Source organism: Ochotona curzoniae, unplaced genomic scaffold (genome assembly GCF_017591425.1).
Source record: "Ochotona curzoniae isolate NIBS_2020 unplaced genomic scaffold, NIBS_Ocur_1.0 contig_43, whole genome shotgun sequence".
NCBI classification, from domain to species: domain Eukaryota; kingdom Metazoa; phylum Chordata; class Mammalia; order Lagomorpha; family Ochotonidae; genus Ochotona; species Ochotona curzoniae.
Window position 1 is genome coordinate 34,479,348 of NW_024466218.1, and position 22,205 is coordinate 34,501,552.

General features: G+C 42.4%; 1 protein-coding gene across 2 annotated transcripts in view; it reads right to left on the minus strand.

Annotated features, from left to right (window-relative positions):
* RTTN (rotatin) overlaps positions 1-22,205 on the minus strand; it is a 119,745-nt gene that overhangs the window by 27,137 nt on the left and 70,403 nt on the right. Inside the window, exons 33-38 of one of the 2 annotated variants that reach the window (XM_040985116.1) lie at positions 17,573-17,762; positions 14,189-14,280; positions 10,401-10,494; positions 5,265-5,457; positions 3,072-3,162; positions 638-800 (exon numbers count right to left, since the gene is read on the minus strand). In XM_040985116.1, coding sequence (XP_040841050.1) covers positions 638-800; positions 3,072-3,162; positions 5,265-5,457; positions 10,401-10,494; positions 14,189-14,280; positions 17,573-17,762 — 823 coding nt within the window. The remainder of the gene's footprint in view (positions 1-637; positions 801-3,071; positions 3,163-5,264; positions 5,458-10,400; positions 10,495-14,188; positions 14,281-17,572; positions 17,763-22,205) is intronic. The other variant, XM_040985117.1, reaches the window with a different exon arrangement.

The following is a 22,205-nucleotide window of genomic DNA, read 5'->3' on the forward strand; positions in this document are numbered from 1 at the left end:
TCTCCAACCAGGCTGTTGTATTTTATTTATTTATTTTTTTTTTGATTAGGCAATTTTTACAATTCTGTGATGCTAAGGCCCATCTTTACTGGATATCAGAACATACTTAAAATCAAATCAATCCTTACAATACAAAGAATTAAAACAACTGGGAAGGCAAAGAAAAGTATCCAAAGATCAATTCTGTAAATTGTTAAATTTCAGGAGCAATTATATTTGATTTTAATTGAGTTATAATATCATTTGGATTTTCTCTGCTAGTAAGAGTCACATTCAACATTTCATCACAGAATATTTTCCAATAATGAAGGGCTTAGGAGATTTGATACTATGTGCTAGATTAATGTACACTTGCATCACACAGGCCTTGCTAGTGGGGCACTGGGCAGTCCCCGAAGGTCAGAGGAAAGATCGGTTCCGGCGACACAATGCACTTGCTGACATGAGCTAGAGGGCTCTGTCCCCAGGTGACATGAAGCACAGGGATGTCCTTTATGCCATCCTACACTTGCCTCAAGGGCATCCAAACCCTGAAACATCAAAGCCTCCCTGAGCAATGGCAAACCAAGAAGTAACTTCCAAAGAGTGAGACATGTCCCACAACATTATTTTCACTTCCTCACTAATCTGAATCAACTCTGCTGATCCAACATACCTTTGATGCATATTGTAAGAACTCCAATCACATTGGCGATAAGAGGCTTCAGAATTTTGTCCTGGATCACAAGGTCAGGATCTACCAACAAAGATGACTGCAGAAGCCTGGACAACGAGGACAGGTATTCCAAGAGAAAGCAAGCCTATTTGAAAAAGAAACAAGTACAAAATCATATCAATGAAAAGTTTGTCTCAAAAACGTAGGATTTTATTTTGTGTGCATTACTATAAATAACTTGTCAGATAAGTTAATGAAAATATTAATCTTACTTGTTACAGACATGAAATAAGCAGCCAAGCATTATATTTTTGTTTTACAAGTACATCACTAATGGCCACATTAACACTATCAACTACAATACACCACACAAAGCACTAGTCTTTCTTCAGCGTCAAATGAGATGGGGTGTACAACGGTGAGCTTTACAGCAACCCTGCAGCCAATCTCCTTCTCTCTGCATAAACATAACACACACACATGCCTTTTACTCTCATTCTGACGTGTACCAGAATGTAATTAAGAGTTAGAGATGCTTCTATATGGAGGTTGTGTACCTAACAATAATACTCTGAGTCTTCAAAAACAGAATCTATTACAGGGGCTGGTGTGGTAGTGTAACAGGGAAGAGCATTTGCTTAGAACCAAGACGCATTCTCATTTATAAGATGAGGCAGAGGAAGGGTACACAGCATTACAGCCACCTGTGTGGGAATCCTGCCGCTTGTCCTCACCGCATGAGATAACAGGGACAAGTTACTCATTCATAAAATCACAGTGCTAACAGTACATCACAGGATTGCTGTAAGGATTATACAAATAATATAAACAAGCTTATCAACGTTCTTCACTTCTACTGTCTATTCACTGCACAAGAAGTGAGCGAGTGCCTGCCTTGTTTGCCTCGGGCCAAGGGAAACATCCCTCTTCCAGTGCTCATATGGCTTCATGGACCCCACTTGGCTTTTCTTCCGAGATGCCTACCATCATCAAGCATGTATGGATTTGTTTATTACCTTTCTCCCATTTTGAAGGAAGAGTTACTTTTTCTTTTTTTGGAAAGTCAGCTTCACAGAGAGAGAGAGAGATCGGCTACTGGTTCACTCCCCAAGTGGCCACAACAGCTGGAACTGAGCCAATCCAAAGCCAGGAACTCTTCTGGCTCTCCCATGTGGGTGCAGGTTCCCAAAGCTTCGGGCCATTCTCTACTGCTTTCCCAGGCCACTAGCAGGGAGCTGGGAGGGAAGTGGAGCAGCTGGGACATGAACTGGTGCCCACATGGGATCCTGATGCATGCAAGGGGAGGATTAGCCAGTTAGGCCATCATGTCACACCTGAGTTACTTTCATTTACTAAGGGGAGAACCTGGTGCATAACAGGCAAAAAAATAAACATTTATTGAGGAGACAATCATTACACAAATAGGTATTCTCAAATGAAAACACTGCACGGGGACAAGTGCTTTGAAGACAAGTGCATGGTGCACTAAACCTTATAACAGAGATCTCACCCTTACTCAGACAACTCAACAAACACATCTCAAACCAAGGACCTCTCACCCAGCTCACTAACTCCTCACCTCTCCTTTTTAAGTCTATCATTGACAACTGCACAAAGAATCATTAAATATACTTTATATACAACCTCTAACAAGTAGCAAGAACTTAATAAATATCTTGATGGGGGAAAAAAATTTATTCATATCAGATTTGGCTTTGAACTGCTTTGCCTCTATGTATCAACTTTAAACTTAGGTGAAATAAAGGACATAACGTAGGTAAACCAAACTCATAGCAAAGAAAGACCAGCCATGCTTTACCTGCCAAACACAAACTTAGCACAAATGTAAGGCATTTGAAAGGCAGAGAGGAAGAGAAAGGGAGAGAGATCTTCCATCCACTGGTTCACTCCTCAAATATTCACAACAGCCAGGTGTAGGCCAACTGCAGCCAGGAGCCAGGAACTCCACCTAGGTCTCCCACACAGGTGCAGGGCCCCAACTGCGCAAGCCATCATCAGCCACAGTCCCAGACACTTGGACAGTAAGCTGTTAGGAGTGGAGAAGCTGAGCTGGAATCAGCACTCTGACACGGGACGTGGGAGGCCCAGCTACAGCCAACTACCCAGTGTCAGACTGCCAGCACTGTAAATCCCCTTTCTGAAGTGCTACACAAAAATACACAGACACTGGGTCACACACTGATAGCTGCTTAATGAAGGCATCAGGAATAGAATTCAGGATAAAACTCATGGCAGCTTTCCACCATCCACACAGTCAAGTGCTCAGCAACCCACTCTGCAGAACGTCCCATCTGAGGCATTTCCACCTTTCTCTGATGCTTGGCATCTCTGCAGAATTTACATTTCAGAAAGTAAGCTGGCAGGCGGGAGGCCAGGGCGGCCCGGAAACACTGACCTGAGCCTGGGTGTGCTCCGCCGGCGGCGACGAAGGCAACAGCGCCTGCAGGTCCTGCACGCACGCCTCGATGAGAGAAGCTTCCACAACACTGCGGAGGACAAGGAAAACCCAAGAGTTAGGGAGCTTCGCACTGAAGACTGGCAAAAAGAAGTTATATGTGAAAATATATTCTACTGTACTTCAGAAAGTGGGGAAATTTCCTGTCAGTTAACACAAAACGTAAAGAATCTAGAAGAAAGCAGTAGCTATAAATAGTATGAAGAGCACAATAAAATATGATGCAGCCCATCGGGAAAAGAAAGCAAAGAATAAAAGTGGGGGATCTGGCATAGTGGCATACTGGGTTAAGTAACCATCTACAATGTTAACATCCCACGTAAGTGCTGGTTCCCATTCCAGCTCCAACACTTGCAATCCAACTCCTGGCTAATGCACCAAGGAAAGCAGCAGAAAATGGTTCAAGTCCTGTGTCCCTGTGCCCATGTGGGAGACTGGAAAGAAGTTCCCGGCTTCATCCTGGCCCAAATCTGGCTGTTGCAGCCACTTGAAGAATGCACCAGCAGAGGGAAGTGCGCTCGCTCACTTGCGCTCTCTCTCTCTCTCTCTTTCCACCCTCTCCCCCTTTTCCTGTCCCTCTGCAGCTCTGGCTTTCAAATAAATAAATAAATCCAGCGTGGATAGTAGGAGGGTGACTTTGGTAGTAACTTTTCTATTCAAAAAAGTAGATAGAAATACTCTCAAAGCAATAAAATAAAGCAAACAGGAAATTCCTCTTCACAGTTAAATGAAAACCAGGTATGGAAATGTGATCAGCTTTCGTCACAAAAAGTCTTCTAGCATCGCTGTAGCCTCGGTTCCACAGCAGACTCTTGGCTGACCCACAGGACAGACATGTTCCTGGAGCTCCATTCTGCTCACTGCTAAGGCAGGAGCATACAGCAAGGAGAGCCGACCAGCCGCCTGTTACTGTTCCAACCCTAGCAGGCACTGCAGTACAGAAAACCACAAACACTCAAAACACATACCTCGTTACATAGTATACACATTTATGGAGCAATGACAGTTGACTGAGGTGGAACAAGAAAATATCTCATTCTTTTTAGAATTCTAATGTATCAATAATAAAGAAGACATGATTTGGAAAAGAAAAGTGAGTGTTCAAAGAGACAAGACAGGCAATAAATATGTGGCTAAAAGGCAGGGGCAGACTTGGCTAGAATAAAGCGGATGTGAAAGAGAAGAAAGATAACATATAGATAATAAACTATTCTGACACCATCACTGCTAATCCCTACGTCATCCCCATTCAGCAGATGCTGAAGTCATATTTACAAGGCCACAGTAATATCGAGCTAATGAACTATACTAGACACCAGATAGCAACACACAGGCCTTTTCACTTTGTAATAAGATTTCCTAAAATACAGAAAGACTTACTAGTGCTAAGTTAATAAGTCATAAGAATTCAGACACAACTTATGATTTCTCCAAAGCTTACTTTCCAAAACAAAACCAGACGAATTTCATCTGTGACTCATCAACTCAGGGACAACACTCTGATAGTACCAGTAAGGAGATGACCCTCCACATTCTTACACATTCATTAATCATATTCTTGAGTCTTAATAATAAATACAATCAACCAATGCAAGTGCTGCAATAGATTCAAAATAAAAACTGTCAATAAAATCTCAGTGAAAGCAAAAAAACTGAAGCCTATGAGCATAAAAGCCTTCTAGGACACATGAAATTTTTTTTTTAAGATTTATTTTTATTATTTTTTTATTGGAAAGGTGGATATACAGAGAGGAGAGACAGAGAGGAAGATTTTCCGTCCAATGATTCACTCCCCAAGTGAGCGCAACGGCCGATGCTATGCTGATCCGAAGCCAGGAGCCTCTTCCGGGTCTCCCGCGCGGGTGCAGGGTCCCAAAGCTTTGGGCCATCCTCGACTGCTTTCCCGGGCCACCCTCGACTGCTTTCCCAGGCCACAAGCAGGGAGCTGGAAGGGAAGTGGAGCTGCCGGGATAGAACCAGCGCCCATATGGGATCCCGGGTGTGCAAGGCGAGGACATTAACCACTTGCGCCACTGCGCCGGGCCCGGACACATGAAATTTTATATGTAGTCATAAATAGTGCATAAATCTATCCCTGTACTATCATGCCTTTAAAGAAGTATTTCTGCTTACCCACAGAGCAACTCCATGAGATGGGCCTGTCGAAGGGCATCTGCAGTGTCTCTTGGGGCGATGGCCAAAAGGTTGTCTAAGAGGCCGCACATTGCTGACAGAAGGGCAGGAGTAACAAAACCACCGTGTTTGGGTAGGGGAGCAGAAAACGACGAGTCGTGAGGCGGATGCGGTGACGCAATCTCATGCTGATCTAAAACCGAAAAGAGCAAAAGTGTGTTTACCTTGTGTATATGAGCAACAGCCACAGTTTCTTACAGCTGGAGCAAAGTTCCCAAACAAGACCAGACTGGACAGCTGTATAATCTCTTATCTGCCTGCTTCCTCCTGCTCGTGAGCCCAGCGTGAGGACTCCCTTCCTCCTGGCCTGCACCCTGCACGTGCCTTGGGAAGGGGTACAGGAGCCAGGACAAGAAAGGCAGAAAACGGCTCTGTGCCCCCAAACACTTCAAACAGACGAACGCACAGGTGGCACACAGTCCCTTTTTCTGAAATTTGAGGGGCCAGAGCTTTTCCAAATTCAAAATATTTTTATATTTTAGAAAATGGGGAATTGTGCCCTTTGCCAACACCTGATAATGAAATAAATATTTCTGTTTACAGAAGATCTGCAATCACAGCAAACACGATGAATGAGTCAACGAACACAGCTTCAGTCGCCACACTTTACGGCCAGCAGCCACACGTGTTCACATGCGCACAAGTTTTGCCCCAAGCCAGAATAAGGAAAACTTCCACTTTCAGAGATATTGACTTTCGAAGTAAAACCACGAGGTTGCAGACATTTCCTAAGACTCCAATCTGTTTAAAACACTTGGGCTGACATTCTTTACTCCTTTCGAATTTTTAAGTAATTTTCCTCTAAAGATTTCTTTTAATTGGGATGTCAGATTTATAGAAAGGAGGAGAGACAGAGGGAAAAATTTTTCATCTGCTGGTTCACTCCCCAAGTGGCTAATAAGAGCTGAAGCAATTCAAAACCAAGACCTTCTTTTGGGTCTCCCACACGGGTGCAGGGTCCCAAGGCTTTGAGCTTTGAGCCGTCCTCCACTGCTTTCGCAGGCCACAGGTAGGGAGCTGGATGGGAAGCAGGGCAGCCGGGACACAAACCAGTGCCCACACAGGATCCTGGTGTGTGCAAGGCAAGAATTTAACCACGAAACTATCACACAGGTCCCATTCTGAACTTAAAACAAACAAACACTATATTGAAAGATGTCCAAGATGCTTGTGTCTCCCCCACAAGCTGCATTCGGCAAGATTGAAGTGCCAATCCGACTCTCAGCTTCTGGTTTTATAGTGAAAATAGCAACTGCTAGACAGGAAGGTGGGGCCGAGTGCAACAGGACTCCCTGTTCCTCTGGGTTTTTAGTATTATCAAGAGTAACAAGCCAGTAGTGATCCCACCTGCCTGAGCTTTTGGCTTATCATGAGACTGAAAATAAGTTACTGATCATAACACTCTGACGGCTTTTGGTTTTGAGTAAGCTAGATGAGACTGGAATTTCAGGCCCTTGCATTCTGTGGCTGCTCTATTTTTCCTTCTGGCAACTGCACTAAACCCCTCCACTTAGCCCAGCCTTTTGCGTTTTCCTTGCTTGGAGACACCTGCTGACTGGAGTGGAGGGGTTTTCTACATTTGATTAATCAGACTTTTGCTCAAAAAAAAAAAAAGTTGGGGAAAAATGCAAGAGTACAAAGAATTCCTTTATAATTATGCCAGGGTTCCTAATGCCATATTTTCTCTACCTAGTTACCTTACATTATCATTTTATGAACCATTTGTAAATTGCAGATATAAAGTTCCTTTGATCCTATATTAATTTCCTAAAAATAATTTCATCTTTTATTACCAGTGTACCATAAACAAACTCAGGACTGATGCAATAGCACTGTGTAATCTACTGACTTCCCATTGTCCCAATACCATTCTAACTTGCAAAGTAAAAAGATTGTTCTGGTGTACCTTGCATTGTCCCTGGTATTTAAAATGGAAGAACTCTTCAGTCTTGCTCTCCTTTTGGCTGACATTTTGTGAAGAAATTGCTTTGGAGGATGTCTGCAATTTCCGCAAAATCATGCATTTCAGTGCACCTTATCAGAAGAAACGGCAGCACCAGGGCCAGAGATCACACCTGCATGCAGGTCAGCTCGCCGTGTGCACACTCGCACGGCACCTGGGCCTGAGCTCACACCTGCATGCTGGTCAGTTCGCCGTGTGCACACCCGCACGGCACCTGGGCCTGAGCCCACGCCTGCTTCCAGGTCAGCTCGGTGTGTGCACACCCACACGGCACCTGGGCCTGAGCTCACACCTGCATGCAGGTCAGCTCAGCGTGTGCACACCCGCACAGCACCCGGGCCTGAGCTCACGCCTGCTTCCAGGTCAGCTCGGTGCGTGCACACCCGCACGGCACCTGGGCCTGAGCTCACGCCTGCTTCCAGGTCAGCTCGGCGTGCGCACACCCGCATGGCACCGGGGCCTGAGCCCACGCCTGCTTCCAGGTCAGCTTCTGCTTCTGCGCCTGGGAGGAAAGCAACAACCGCCCACAGTGCAGAGCCTCGCCGTGTTCAGACCCCTGGCTGCCCAGCCCAGTGTGCCTGTGGCAGGCACTGGGGAGTGAACCAGTAGAGGGAAAGACTTCTTGTGTCTCTCCCTCTCTGTCACTCTACATTTTGAATAAAAAATATTTTTAAAGTCTTCAAAAAAAGAATGTTTCTGCTATTTTTCTGATTTTTGAGTCGATTTCATTTCAACAGACACTATATTGTAAATGGTAGCCTTAGGCCTATTATAGTATAGTATAGTATAGTAATTTCTCATTACTTTCAATACTTTCTACCAGCCTCTATTTCGTTGTAACACCCTTCATAAATCGCACAAGTGTAACACTATCACACCCCTGCATAAAGGAAATGAAAGCAGCGCCTGCTGTGGCTGTCAGGTTAAGAAGCACTGCCTACAAAGGGTCGGTAGTGCACAAGCCCAATAATCAATACATAATCCTGACAACGTTCTTTCGGGTTTTGGTGCTGACAAGCATATGACTTTTTTTCAGAACTTAAAATAAGTGACCACAGTAACAAATGGTCTCCTTAAAATTGCCAAAATAAATTGACAATAAGACTGAAAATATCAGGTTCTCTAAAATATTTATGGGCAAATGCACATTATGAAAAAATGTATGCATGAATTAATATTGTACCAACATATAAACTCATCCTTTAGCTGTACTTTCCACAGATTTTTGAAGTATCTCTATATCAATTAATGTAGATTCTGAACTAGCTTTCCCTATGGCAAAGTGCATATCTACAGAAAAGCTTTGATATTTTAAATCAAGCAAAATTGAAAAAATTCACTGTTCAAAACATTTTCAGAAAATCCTGCAATACTCTTAAGTTATATGTTTTTAACACAGGGCAAGAAAAAATACCCATAAAAGGGAGGAAAGGAGCCCAAGATTTAAGAAATTTCAAACTAACTGAATACACTCACGTAAAATTTTTAATACTTTAATTACAGCAAATTCTCCCGGTTATTCATATTAGAAGTATTTTTTAAAAAAGGATTTAATCTCAGGCAACATAGAATGTATTTTGACCATCAGGTCAAACTCTAATTCTTAAAAACACTTTTCCAGTGATAGATTTTAATTTTGTATATCATATATACACTTACAAATCTTAGAATATCCTTTTAGAATACTTCTTACAAGGGAAAGGTTCTATTTGTGGAGTAGTTCTCCAAGGGTATCCTCGCAGAACATTCACTCTGACAGTCATATACATGCATTATCTTAGTGGTCCAAACCTGGAAAAATTTCAAGTATCTATCAAACACTGAGTGCCTACGTGTACTGTAACAAGACAAGGGAATATTGTTTTAACAACAATGCAAGTAACATTTTGATATAAATCATGAATGACATAACAAGTGAAGGAGGCAAGACACGAAAGACCACATTGTGTTAAGATTCCATTCCAACACTGTCCAGCCAGGCAAACCTACAGAAGGCTGTGGGGGACGGGAGTGGGAAGGGGGGATGACAGAGAGAAGGCTGTGGGGGACGGGAGTGGGAAGGGGGGATGACAGAGAAGGCTGTGGGGGACGGGGAGGTGACAGAAGGCTGTGGGAAAAACATGCGGAAAAAAATCAATAAAGTAAATGCACTAAATGGATGAATTGTATGGTATGTGAATTACTTCTCAATAAATCTGTTTTTAAAAAAAGAGCAAAGCTGCATGCTTTCATAGGCAGATATTCATGAAATTCATAAACAAGTTTCATTCCATGACATGTCTTTGGCCTTACAATGTGAATGTTAGGAGGATAAAATGTTGATCTAAAGTTAAAAACTGTTACATACTGGTAACATAAATTACAAAAATACAAAGTGTGGTCTGCTTTAGGAAATCACTGCAACGACAAAGATGGACATTCAAAGCTTTTAATCGAGTACTGCTAAAAGCTTCAGAAAGCAGTTATTTATTATTTTAGTGTCTAAACTACTTCTCTGTAGGTGTTAGCAAATAACTGATACATTATGTCCTTAAAGCTACAGTGTTAGGGCTGGAGCTGTGGCACAGAGCACAAAGCCACTGTATCCAACACCAAAAGTCTGGCTACTCCACTTGGAATCTAGCTGCCTGCTAAAACGCCTGGGGAGGCAGTAGAGGACGGTCCCAGTGTGTGGGTCCCTGCACCCGCGTGGGAGACCCAGAAGCTCAGACTCCTGCTTTGCCTTGAACTAGTCCCAGCCTTGTAGCAGTGTGGAGTGATCCAATGGACAGAAGATGCGTCTCTCCTCTCTCCTCTCCTCACTCCCTCTCTCCCTTCCCTCTCCTCTCCCCTCCCCTCCCTCTTTCTCTTTCCCCATCTCTTTCTCTAACTCTTTCATATAAATACAATTTTTAAAAAAAATTAAATACTGCATAAGTCCTAGATACTCTAGAATAAAAGCTGTAATCTTTAATATGTAAACATATTCATCCTGTACTGTGACTTTATTATGTTTCGTGACTCACTCATAAACATTTTACTTTCTAGACATTTCCTTCAAAAGTCTTCAAAGTATGTATCTGGACCAAGTTGCCACTGCTACTTGGACACACAAAGTTCCTGGAATAGGGTACCTTGAGGTGCAAACTGGCCATGGGCGGGTTCGGCTAGAAGTGCTGCTGGTGGATTCAGCGGTTCAAATTCGGCACTACCCAGTGAAGGTGCCACCTGTGAGTAAATACATCATTTTACTTTTTATTTCTTAATGTTACAACATTGGAAATAAAACATAGCATATATGTAACATATGCTTAAGCAAGAAAAATTATTTAAAATTATACTAGATCGTGTAACTAAAACTTATTCCACCTCCTGAGAGACAGTGTGTTTTTTTAATGACATTCTCTACTTTTTAAATGAAATGTGATCACTCTAAAAATCAGTAACTTAAAGGAACTTCTTACACTTGAAGCTCATTGAGGATTTTCAGGCCTACATCCTCATGACCCAAATGCTGAAAGGATAAGGCGGACTGCCTTCAACGGAATTCACTGTGTTCCTTAGGCACGGGTACAGGAGCATGGAAATACTTCGTTCCTAGCCTCGCTCCCATCTGCATTCCTGACCCAGCCACTTCCTTCCCCCTTTTTTTTCAAATTTATACAATGGCATACTTTGCAATCAGACCCCGTTAGGTAAAGAATTAAATACCAAATAGAAAAAAAAACAAAACCGCGGCCCAAGAGTATAGACAGAGACTGTGAACACGCCAATCTCAGAGGCCGTTGGGCTCAGACAGGCTCGCTTTCTGCACTCTGATCAATCCTTAATCACCTAAAGCAGAATAGCTACAATAGCAAGGAATAACAAGCTGAGCACAAAACAATGTTTAAGATGAAAATCTGGATAAAGTTCAGTCTAAACAAATCACTCACATGCAAACATTAAATCAACTGCTTAATATCATACCCAGAAAATGGGAGGGACCTAAAATCTAACAAAATGTTCCTCTCAGCACACATCTAGATAAAAGTTACAACCTTAGTTAAAAAGAGATATATATTATATATATTATATATGTATAATATGTATATAATATATATACACATATGTATATATATATAATGTATATATTATACACACACACACACAGAATTAAACACTCAGCCTAACATAGCTGGCTCCTCACACAAATTCCTTTGGCTGCACAAGTGATCAACAGTACTGAATCCCTTCTCTGTAGCCTAGGAAGCTTGCAGGACAGAGACGCCCCTCACCCTGTAAATGCGGGAATCTGGTGATATGTCGGGAACCTGAGAAGGGCCTGGGGTCTGACTTCAGAAGCTGGGGGCTTCTGAAAACCAAGGAGGGCTCCTCTGCCCTTCAGGTGCCTGGGCAGGTGCAATGAAAGGGCACGGCAGGCTCACCCCAGGCCGCTGGTTCCTCCAAAGCCTGTGAACACACCGGACACCACAATCATCTCCCTCCCCAACTGATGCTGGCGGAGATCTGCCCTGCCCAGCTTCGATGCCACTCTCCTCCCACCAACACCAGCGAGGCTGCCTGGTCCCGTCTACAACACAAACCTGCAGACACTCCAGAAAGCCACAGAAGCACATTTCCAAGAACAAAGCTTTCAGAGAATAATCAACAAGGATCTCCCAAATGTGTAAAAATCACATTCACAAGAAACATGAACAAGGAAGCCAATATGACTTCTTAAAAAGAACGTAACAGTTTAAACAGATTATTTAAGAAAAAAAGCACAAAAGAAGAAAAAAGGATTTGTGGCATAAAAAATACAGGGCAAACATAGTCAAGCTTTAAAAACGTAACAAAATATAAAGTCTGAAAAGTTTCTATGTCTATTCAACTCTGGGAGACAAAGATACAGGTAAACAACTAACTTGACTAGTAAGATTCACATCAGCTTCTAAATTCAACACCTTCTTATGTTAAAAAACATTAGACCAAACACGCATTGGTTTGGTTTTAAGTAATAATGGTGTAACTAATACGGTCTACAGATTTCTCATCTGTTAGGACACACATATCATACTGTCTTACGCACGGTAAGGAAAACATAACAACTAGTAGAATTAGGGTTTTTCATTTTTATAAGTAAAAATCAACAATTTAAAAACTTCTATTAAGAATTGCCTCTTATCACCACCACCAAAAATACTAATAAAAGAGCTGATCATGTAAAACTTCTAAAAAATATTACTCTACTGGGGAGACAAAAATAAATACTACTTGGGACTATATATTACAACTTTTAAAAAAATCTCATTGGTATGGATTTCTACATGGTTGTGTGCCTCTGAAACACAAACAAGACTGGCATGTCAACTCCAGTGTTTACACCTTTAAAATGATTAAAATATGTAACATATTTCAAAAGTTGTCTGAAAATTTCTCACTGTGGTCCATCATGTAAGACTCATGAGTTACCATAAAGTAAAGAAATGCAGAAGTTTAATTTGTTTTTCTTTACTTTGTCCTGTACAGTATAAGTACAAACTGACTGAAGTCTATAGAATACTTAAGACAACTCAAGGTTAATTAAAACCATCACTAGCCACTGCATCCCCACTATAAGCAAAGAAAAGCAAGGTACAATGATGTCTGGGCTAGCCTACAGCCTCTTAACAACAGGGTAACTTGAGCAGATTGACTTCTAAGCACAGATTGATGCCACTAGCCTGCGAATCCAATAACAATCAGCACAACTCACTGTTTCTCTTCTTGAGAGAAAGATACATGTTATTTGTAGCTTGGAAAGGAAAGTATGACATCTTGTGCACTGGTCATAATTATCCTAGTTTTCCATTTAACAGTTCACTCAACCATGAACACAAACAGTTCTCTTAAATCTAAAAGAAAAAAGACTTAAAAACGGACAGCCAGCCCAAGTCATTCTTCAGAAGTACGCCGTCTCTCCCACTCTCAGGGACCAGGTGACTGCTGCCCAGGGCGGGCAGAGGCAGCCAGACAGGAACCTCAGGCATCTCAGACAGCAGGAGGAGCCCGGACCTGACGCAGGACTGAGCGCCATGGTTAGATCAGCAGCACCACACTGGGACCACTCAGATGCATCAACTTCCTTCACTACTGCCTCACCCTTCAGCAAATTTCAGGGAAATCACTGTCCACCATTTAACATTTGTTCTCTATTTCTCAGATAAACATTCTGATATTTCAGTATTCCTGGTTCTATCAAAAAAAATAGAAAAGAGAGGCTGAAAACTCTCAACTAAAAGGATATTCAGTATAGCTATGCTAGAGTGAAGCAAATGCTCGTTCAAACTCCAAATTCAACTTACATTTAATTAAATAAGGTAGTCCCAAAAGGAAAAACAGGGTTTATCTGCTTTGTGGTAACGAATACAGAGTGCAAAAAATGCAACCCATTGAACAAAAAATAGTTTGAGGTGATTTAGTACAGCCTTTGCATTGAGCTGTTCCTTCTTTCCTAACATGCTAGTTTCCGAATCCTTCACTCCAAGGTGAGCTGAAAGCATGTCACTGTAAAAACAGCAAAAAGCAAAGAAGAAGCGAAGCAGGACCGGAAGGAGTGCAGGAGGGCGGGAGAGGCAGGCCGGGCTGGCCAAGCCGAGCATCGCTCTGCCCCAGCACCTGCGTTAGGAAATGCATGGAATATGTTCACCTTGCATAAACCATATTTTTAAACACATAGTCCAAATTGTTAAAAATCCAACTCGCTATCTGTTGTATACAGCTGGAATACAGGTTAAATATAAGGGATTTAAGGTAATACTAGCAGAATTCTACACAGATAGCACTTCAAACCAAAGCTGATACACTCATCTTAAACTTTTTATCAATTCTTATCTCCCCATTATGTAAATTGAATTTTTTCAGAGTTAAAAACGAAGCCTTATGCATTCTTTGCATGTACCATTGTTTCTGCGGTGGACACAGAACTGGGATCACGATCTTGACTGGACATCCTGGATGGAGCGTTCCAGAACTTCAAGGAGTCATCTAAACCTGTGAGAACAAGAGCATTGTTCATGTGCACACACCCCAAGTACTGGGACAATCAGTAAAAGAAAACAATACAGGAACCGGCCAAGGATGAGAGTGGGCCACGACAGGGCCCAGGGAGACAGAGCACAGCACTCCCCTTTGGTAAAGAGGCAAAGTCCTGTCAGTGTGTGAGTGCACAGGGGGAACAGTTACACCAAGAGACAAGCCAGAGCCGTCACAATTGTCCCAGGGCTGTACAAGTGACTAGTAAGGGCCCCCAGGGGCCTTCCAGCTCAGGGTGAGATGCCCAGTAGCCAGCTCTCTGGGTAGTTGGCCACGCTGCCAACAGCCTGGAGGAGGGGCAGCTGGGATGTGACACTAACTGCTTACAGGGTGGCCAGAAGGCTGACAGGATAGGGGGCTATTTCCTGGAACCTCTGCAGGCTCAGCCAGTCAGGCTGAGCTACCCAGCCATGTCTTGGGTCTGTGCAGAATGGGGAGGACCACTCTCTGGTTCATAGCGTTATGTTTGCTAGGGACAGCTGCTTCCACTGGCCCCAAGTGGGTAGGATCTCAAGATAAACCTGCAGCAACAGCCTGGGAGGTTCAGAGCACTTTCTCAAAGGCAATGCAGCAATGTGATAGCCCAGGAAGCACCCAAACTGGGCTCAGGACCCATGAAGTCTGCAAGTATATTCAGCAGCAAATGCTGCAGGTATCCATGGTGGGAATGGGGTTCCCTGGGAGCCTTTCATTGACCCTTGACAGGCCAAGTGAAATCTCTTCTGGTTCAGCGCTAACCTTAAGATATGGGACTATGGGGCACAGCATGGTAGCCTAGTGGCAAAAGTCCTCACCTTGCACGAGCCAGGATCCCTTATGGACATTGGTTTGTGTCCTGGTGGCCCCACTTCCCATCCAGCTCCCTGCTTGTGGCCTGGGAAGGCAGTGGAGGACGGCCCAAAGCCTCGGGACCCTGAACCTGCACGGGAGACCTGGAAGACTCCTGGCTTTTTGGATCAGCTCAGCTCCAGCCATTGCAGCCACGTGGGGAGTGAATCAGTGTACAGAAGACTTTTCTGTCTCTCCTCCTCTCTGTATATTTGACTTTCCAATAAAAATAAATCTTAAAAAAAAAAAAAAAGACACAGGACGATGGATCCTAGTGCAGGTTCTGCATAACAAGAGCCAAGGAAACCAAACAATTAGATGAGTTACTTTCCCAACAGGGATATTTAGTTAGAGTATTCAAAAACTGTGCTCCATCTTGTTTCACTTTCTCTGAAGTTAACAGAAAAATAAATTATATTTTCACTCAAGCTTTGCAGGGTGAAAGAACTGCATGTCACAACTTACATTAAATAACTCAGAAAAAATAAACATACATTTAAATAAATTTCATTTGAATCCAAATGCATATATAGATATATACACATGGGACAGTGAACAAACCGGAAAAAAAGTTAACATTTGGGAATTTTCTTGTATTATTATTGACTTATTTGTAGGTGTGAAATTACACAAATCTTCAAAGAAATTAGTTGCAAGACAATTACAAAAAGGCAAGTTATTTCTAAACTTAATTATTGTGAAGGTGCTCCTCCGTGCGTTTTAAGACCTTGTGCTTGTGGGTGGCACTGTGGCACAGCGGGGTAAGCAGCAGTCTGCGATGCCAGAGCACTGGCTCGAGTCCCAGCTTCTCTGCATCTGAGCCAGGTCCCTGACACGTCTGGGAAAGCCGCAGAAAACTGTCCGCGATGCTTGGCTCCCTGCCACCCCCATGGCACAGCTGACTACAGCTCCCGTCTGTGGCTGCGGCCTGGCTCGGCCTGGTTCGGCCCAGCGTGACCCAGCCACGCAGCAAGCAGCTCAGCACATGGAAGAGGAGTCTCTCCTGCTCCCCTTCCCAGTCTTCCACATAAATTAAAGCAAAATCTTTTTTAAAATCTTATGTTGGTGAGACCCGGCGCGGTGGCGCAAGTGGTTAAGGTCCTCGCCTTGCACACCCGGGATCCCATATGGGCGCTGGTTCTATCCCGGCAGCCCCGCTTCCCTTCCAGCTCCCCGCCTGTGGCCCAGGAGAGCAGTCGAGGACAGCCCAAAGCTTTGGGACCCTGCACCCGCATGGGAGACCCAGAAGTGGCTCCTGGCTTCAGACCGGCATAGCATCGGCCGTTGTGCTCACTTGGGGAATGAATCATCGGATGGAAGATCTTCCTCTCTGTCTCTCCTCTCTGTATATCCGCCTTTCCAATAAAAAAATAATAAAAATAAATCTTTAAAAAAAAAATCTTATGTGGTAAGCCCAATAAAGCTGATAAATAGAAGGAAAAAGGTTTCAGCAAGACATTTCAATGAAGGAAACATACAGCAAAACAAGCAGCTCTTTAGAAATGAATTAGGAAATGTAGTGGGAAAAGTTTGCATTCTTGAGAATGAGCTGTAGACTTCCCAGAGGTTCACATTACCAAAGAGTGGTAATATAGAGGAAAAAGTATACACCTTTACTGAAAGCTACCACCTTATCAAGCACTAATACAATATCAACATTAGGTTCCATAAAGAACATACAGCATATAAAAATTAGGCGACATTTAGTGAAAACAGAAAATACAGAAGTCTATACAAGACACGAATATCATGTAAAACAAAAGCTACACATAGGAAAGAAGACAAGAAGAAACTAGAACATGACAGGCTATCCCCCGGGTAGTGGGGTTCTAGAACATGACAAGCTATCCCCGGGTAGTGGGGTTCTAGAACATGACAAGCTATCCCCCGGGTAGTGGGGTTCTAGAACATGACAAGCTATCCCCCGGGTAGTGGGGTTCTAGAACATGACAAGCTATCCCCCGGGTAGTGGGGTTCTAGAACATGACAAGCTATCCCCCGGGTAGTGGGGTTCTAGAACATGACAAGCTATCCCCCGGGTAGTGGGGTTCTAGAACATGACAAGCTATCCCCCGGGTAGTGGGGTTCTAGAACATGACAAGCTATCCCCCGGATAGTGGGGTTCTAGAACATGATAAGCTATCCCCTGAGTAGTGGGGTTCTAAAATATGACAAGCTATCCCCCTGGGTAGTGGGGTTCTAGAATATGACAAGCTATCCCCCTGGGTAGTGGGGTTCTAGAATATGACAAGCTATCCCCCTGGGTAGTAGGGCTCTAGAACATGACAAGCTGTATCTTCTGGCTAGTAGGGTTCGAGACAAGTGTTTTTGCTACATGTTTTCGGTCATTTTCCAAATACTCAAAATAATTTTTGAACATCTCTTAAAAAGGTATAATTTATAAAAATAACATTGCACTTACCATTTAAGTCATTGCCTTCTGAAGTTCCATCAAAAGCAGAAAAATTCAAATCAAATGTATATTGTCCAACATAACAATGTTTTATCATCTGATTCAAATGTTCATAAAAATGGCAGTGATACAAAAGTGCCTGAAGGGCAGGTTTTCCTACAAGTGACAAACCAGAGTCCTCGTCATGGACACAGGGGCCCTGCACAAAAAGAGGGAAAACAAGAGAAAAACAGTGATTTACCACCACCTTTCTTCAAAAAGATCCAGCATCTTCTCAACCAAGCAAACTTCCCAGAGTCACCATGCTTTCCCCACCTTGGAACTTCACTAGGCACGGCAACCGAGCACTGCACGCACACGCCAGCAGCATTCCTCCCAACACTTACACTAAACTCCTATACAGCAATACTAACTGCCTTCTGTGATCATGAAGCTGTTGATGCTACGCTCTAACGAATCTGCCCAGCAACGTGACCTTGAGTTTTCATAAACAGAAGATTTTACATAAGAAATATATTATCACACGGGAGACCATGCAGTTACTGTCATTTTCAATTCAAAGGTCTAGGAGAGACAGGCCAAAGCCGATGTGCAAAGAGCACAGGATGGTGTGGTTCCCGTTGAGGAACAAGACGTACGACTTGGAGACTGTGCTCCCCCCGTGCTCCCTCAGAGCATTCCCTTCTCAGAATCCAGAGCAACACCTGTCCAGAACCACAGAGACAATCTTAACACTACTAGTTTTACAATGCTCTATATTTTAAGCAACTTGTAACACTCTTAAATGCACAGAACAGGTCAAACACATAATTCACAATAACTCCTTAACATCTCAAAGTATAGCCCTCAAAATGGTAACTCAGGAAAAAAAAAAATAAACAAGAACAGAATAATAATTCAGCTGGCTTTACTTGCTTAATTTCAACCATCTAATAAAAAACAAACCAGTAAAACAATTACTAAACAAAGATGTACACAACCATTTGCCTATACTTAGTAATCAGCACAAATCTAAAATATTTTATTATACACATTGAACAAAATTGTTTTCTCCATCAAAATTACACTCCTAACGACGGCCAGGAGGCCTGAGCAATCTGCAGAAACAGAAGAATAATAAACTCCCTCTGGGAATAAGGAGGCAAGCTCTCTCTGGTCCTAGCCTAGCTCTGGCTCTGGGTCCCCACCCTCCCTCACGGTGACTATTAGGACCGCTCTAGGAACCCCTCAAAACAAACAAATATACATACAAACAAAAAAAAATCTAGAATGGACAGACAACAACATGGAAAGCTTAGAAGCAGACAGGAAATGCCCAGTGTGGACCCAAACAGGCCTCACTAGGTGGGACACAAAGATTAGTAACGCCTCACTGGGGTATTGGGGATTTCTCTGCACACCCATCCTAAATTAATAAAAAAAAAAAATGTATTGTACCTAAACTGATAACTGTATGGAAACAGGCTGAATACAAACCAAAATTGAAATGTCTATGAAGAAGTCACAGGATGTAGTTAAGAAACCGCATCTTCCCATCAACATGCTATTAATCAACGTCATGTCAATTGATGCCATGAGGTTGTAAATGGCTGTTGAGGGCATGTCGGGGCCTTTAATCGTTTGGGATGAAGCTTAGCTGGACCTACCTTCAGACCAGAGATGGTCTCACAAAGAAATCGTTGAACCCACTAGGATAATAAGACACTGGACTTTATGCTTGGTAAATATTTCCAATGAAAGAACCACAACTGAATTTGAACTGTGGCAATGCAACAAGGTGGAGAAATCCACCATGGGGAGAGGGTTCGGGGAGGGGTGGGGGGAATCCCAATGCCCATAACACCGTGTCACATAATGCAAAACAATCAATAAAAAAAAATTACACTCCTAAATTCACAGATTTAATAAAAATAGGTGACAAATATATAAACTGTATAAATATGAAAAAGAGAAAACACTTGAATATTTGTAGCTCTTCAAAAACTCCTAAATCTGCTGTTTATTCCACTGAAGAGCCTACCGAGGCAACATTTGCAGGAAGTAGCAGGGTTACAAACTCATTGTCTTCTAAAATCCAGCTTTTCTTAAGTAAAAAGTATTGTCAAAATAAATTTCCCACAAAAATATGACCTTAGAACTTCTGCAATTATTATCTAAATTGTAAAGTTGTCGGAATGATAAAGAACCTAATTAACCCAATTATATTAAATTTATCCTTCAGTTAATAAATTTCAAGTTTATTTTCACTTGTTCTCTTGATTTAGAAAACAAATGAGTCATTAATGAGACACATAAAATTATAATTAAATCTATCTAATAAAGTTTTAGAACCTGATTTCTCAATCTATAAATCCTCGTGACAATTATTCACTCTAGTAAGACCAAACAAGCTAAAGGCTATGAACAAGAAAAGAATTACTAACTTAGAAAACAATATAAAGACTAAACACATAAAAGATAAAAGAAAAATTAATCAAAATATTTAATATGGAACTGTGTTATCAGGACATATAAAACCTAACACAGAAAAGGAGCAACTCTTCTAAATATGTATGTGCAAGCAATGTGTCACAGCCCAAAAGATGCAGAAAATTCAAGTCTTCAGATTCAATGCCAAGCAACAGAAAAGAATCATCATCATCAAATTGTAGAATAGCACAGAAAGAGAAAGAGGAAAAGGAAGGCAGGCAGCTTACAGCGATGATTCCTCCCAACAGAAGACAGTGGGATGAATATGCAGAAGGAATCATTTCCAACCTAACATGTGGCACCTAGCTGAGCTACCAATCCAGGGCGGCTTACGTACACTTCCACCTGCAGCGCACAGGAACGTACGAGGTTTACCTTCTCTGCCTCTGGTTACGAAGCAGCATGGTCACTGCGAGGATGGTCACTACGAAAAGGGATCCTAGCACAAGTGGAAGGTGATCAAGAGCGCAGAAAAACGGGAGATACGATATTGGTTCAGCAGGCAGAAGCAATCAACAGGGAATGGCAGAGGGCAAGAATAAGTCCATCGTAAAAAATCACACACACAACGTGTGAATATACACACGCACACAGAAGAACACTGTGTAAAAATGGAATTAAAATACGGATTTTCCAAGACATTTTAAGATCTTACATATCCATGTATTTTAATTCTTCGCACAAAATATTTATTTCAATATCATTTCGCATGAACTGTATAGATGTCTTCCTCTCTCTATATACATTCGTATCAACATCAGGGAATTTTCCTCTCTGCATACTCAACAGCCCGGCTCTGGAAGCTGAGAGAAGGAATGCAACCAAAGGCCACCACATTGCTCTGCACAGAAATACCAGTTTTCGAAAGTAAAAAGATAAAAAGACTGCAGAAGAGCATCTTAACACCAACACATCTCATAAGGCAAAAGCAACCAAAAATGACAACTGACTAGCATTTAAAGTGAAGCAGAAGAGACTGAAGAAAGAAAAATATCGTAGCCACACCTTCCTCCTGTTCCACATCGGACCTGGCGATAAGATACTCAGGCAAGAGAAGCAGCACCTGCAGAGGTGACCAGCAGAGCGCTGGCCATCTCACTCACTCTCAGTGGCTTCCCTCCCAGGTGTCCGCAGGTAACTTGCAAGGCCACCGGAGGCTGGCAGGGACCTAGAGGCAACTTGCTCAAGGTTTGAAACCAGAGAGGTAAGCTGCCTCGGTGACTGGAGAGGGACAGTGTATCTTACTACGTTATATTTTAACCATATGTATTTTATTATTGTTTGCAAAAGTGTCTATTCAAAACACAGTACATTCATAGTATTTTTATCTTTTCAAAAGAAAGCTGAATGATCTAGCATAGGTAGATATCACCAAGAAATTACTTCTTTGAAAAATTTATTCTTAAGTAAACAATGAGCCTGAAACTCCATTTCCCCACATGGCAAGGCTTCATCGTAGCAACAGTGGGCTATCCACAAGCCTTCCGTCATGGCAAGGCTGCCAAGGCCAGCACAAAAGAAGGCCTGGCTCCAGCTTTCCACAAACCACCAACAACACAGACAAAGCGGGAGCACTTCACCTGTGCGCTGAGCACGCTGCTGTGTCTCACGGTGTCTGCCCCATCACCTGTCTAGCCAAGGCGAGGCCTGAGACAGCCAGACCAGCTGGCAGACTGCCAGGGACAGCCGAGAAGGACAGGACCACGGAAGAAAACAGGTCCAGGCTGCCATTACAAACACATCTGCAAACAAACTACATATTTTGTCATAGAAAATTCAAATTAATTTGAAAACTGTTTTTAAAGGATTCAGTAAATTAGAATATCAATTTTCAAACCTAATTTATTGCTAGAGTTACAGAGCTAACATCCCCATTTAACTGCAAATAAAAAAGGTACAGGCAGAATAAGAACTGCAGTGAGCAAGGACAATAGAGAATTAACATTTTAATCAAAAGATTATTTTGACACATACTAAATTTTAAAATTCTGTATTATAATCCACAAACTATAACAAAATGACTTGGAATACACTAAAATTCCTGAGCCATATGCAAATTATGAATATTAAAATGCTATTATTTCACCAACTAATCATTACTTTGTGAAATTAATACTCACACTTCACAATGAACACATCAAAAGGCGAATACATGTGCAAATCTTATCAGATC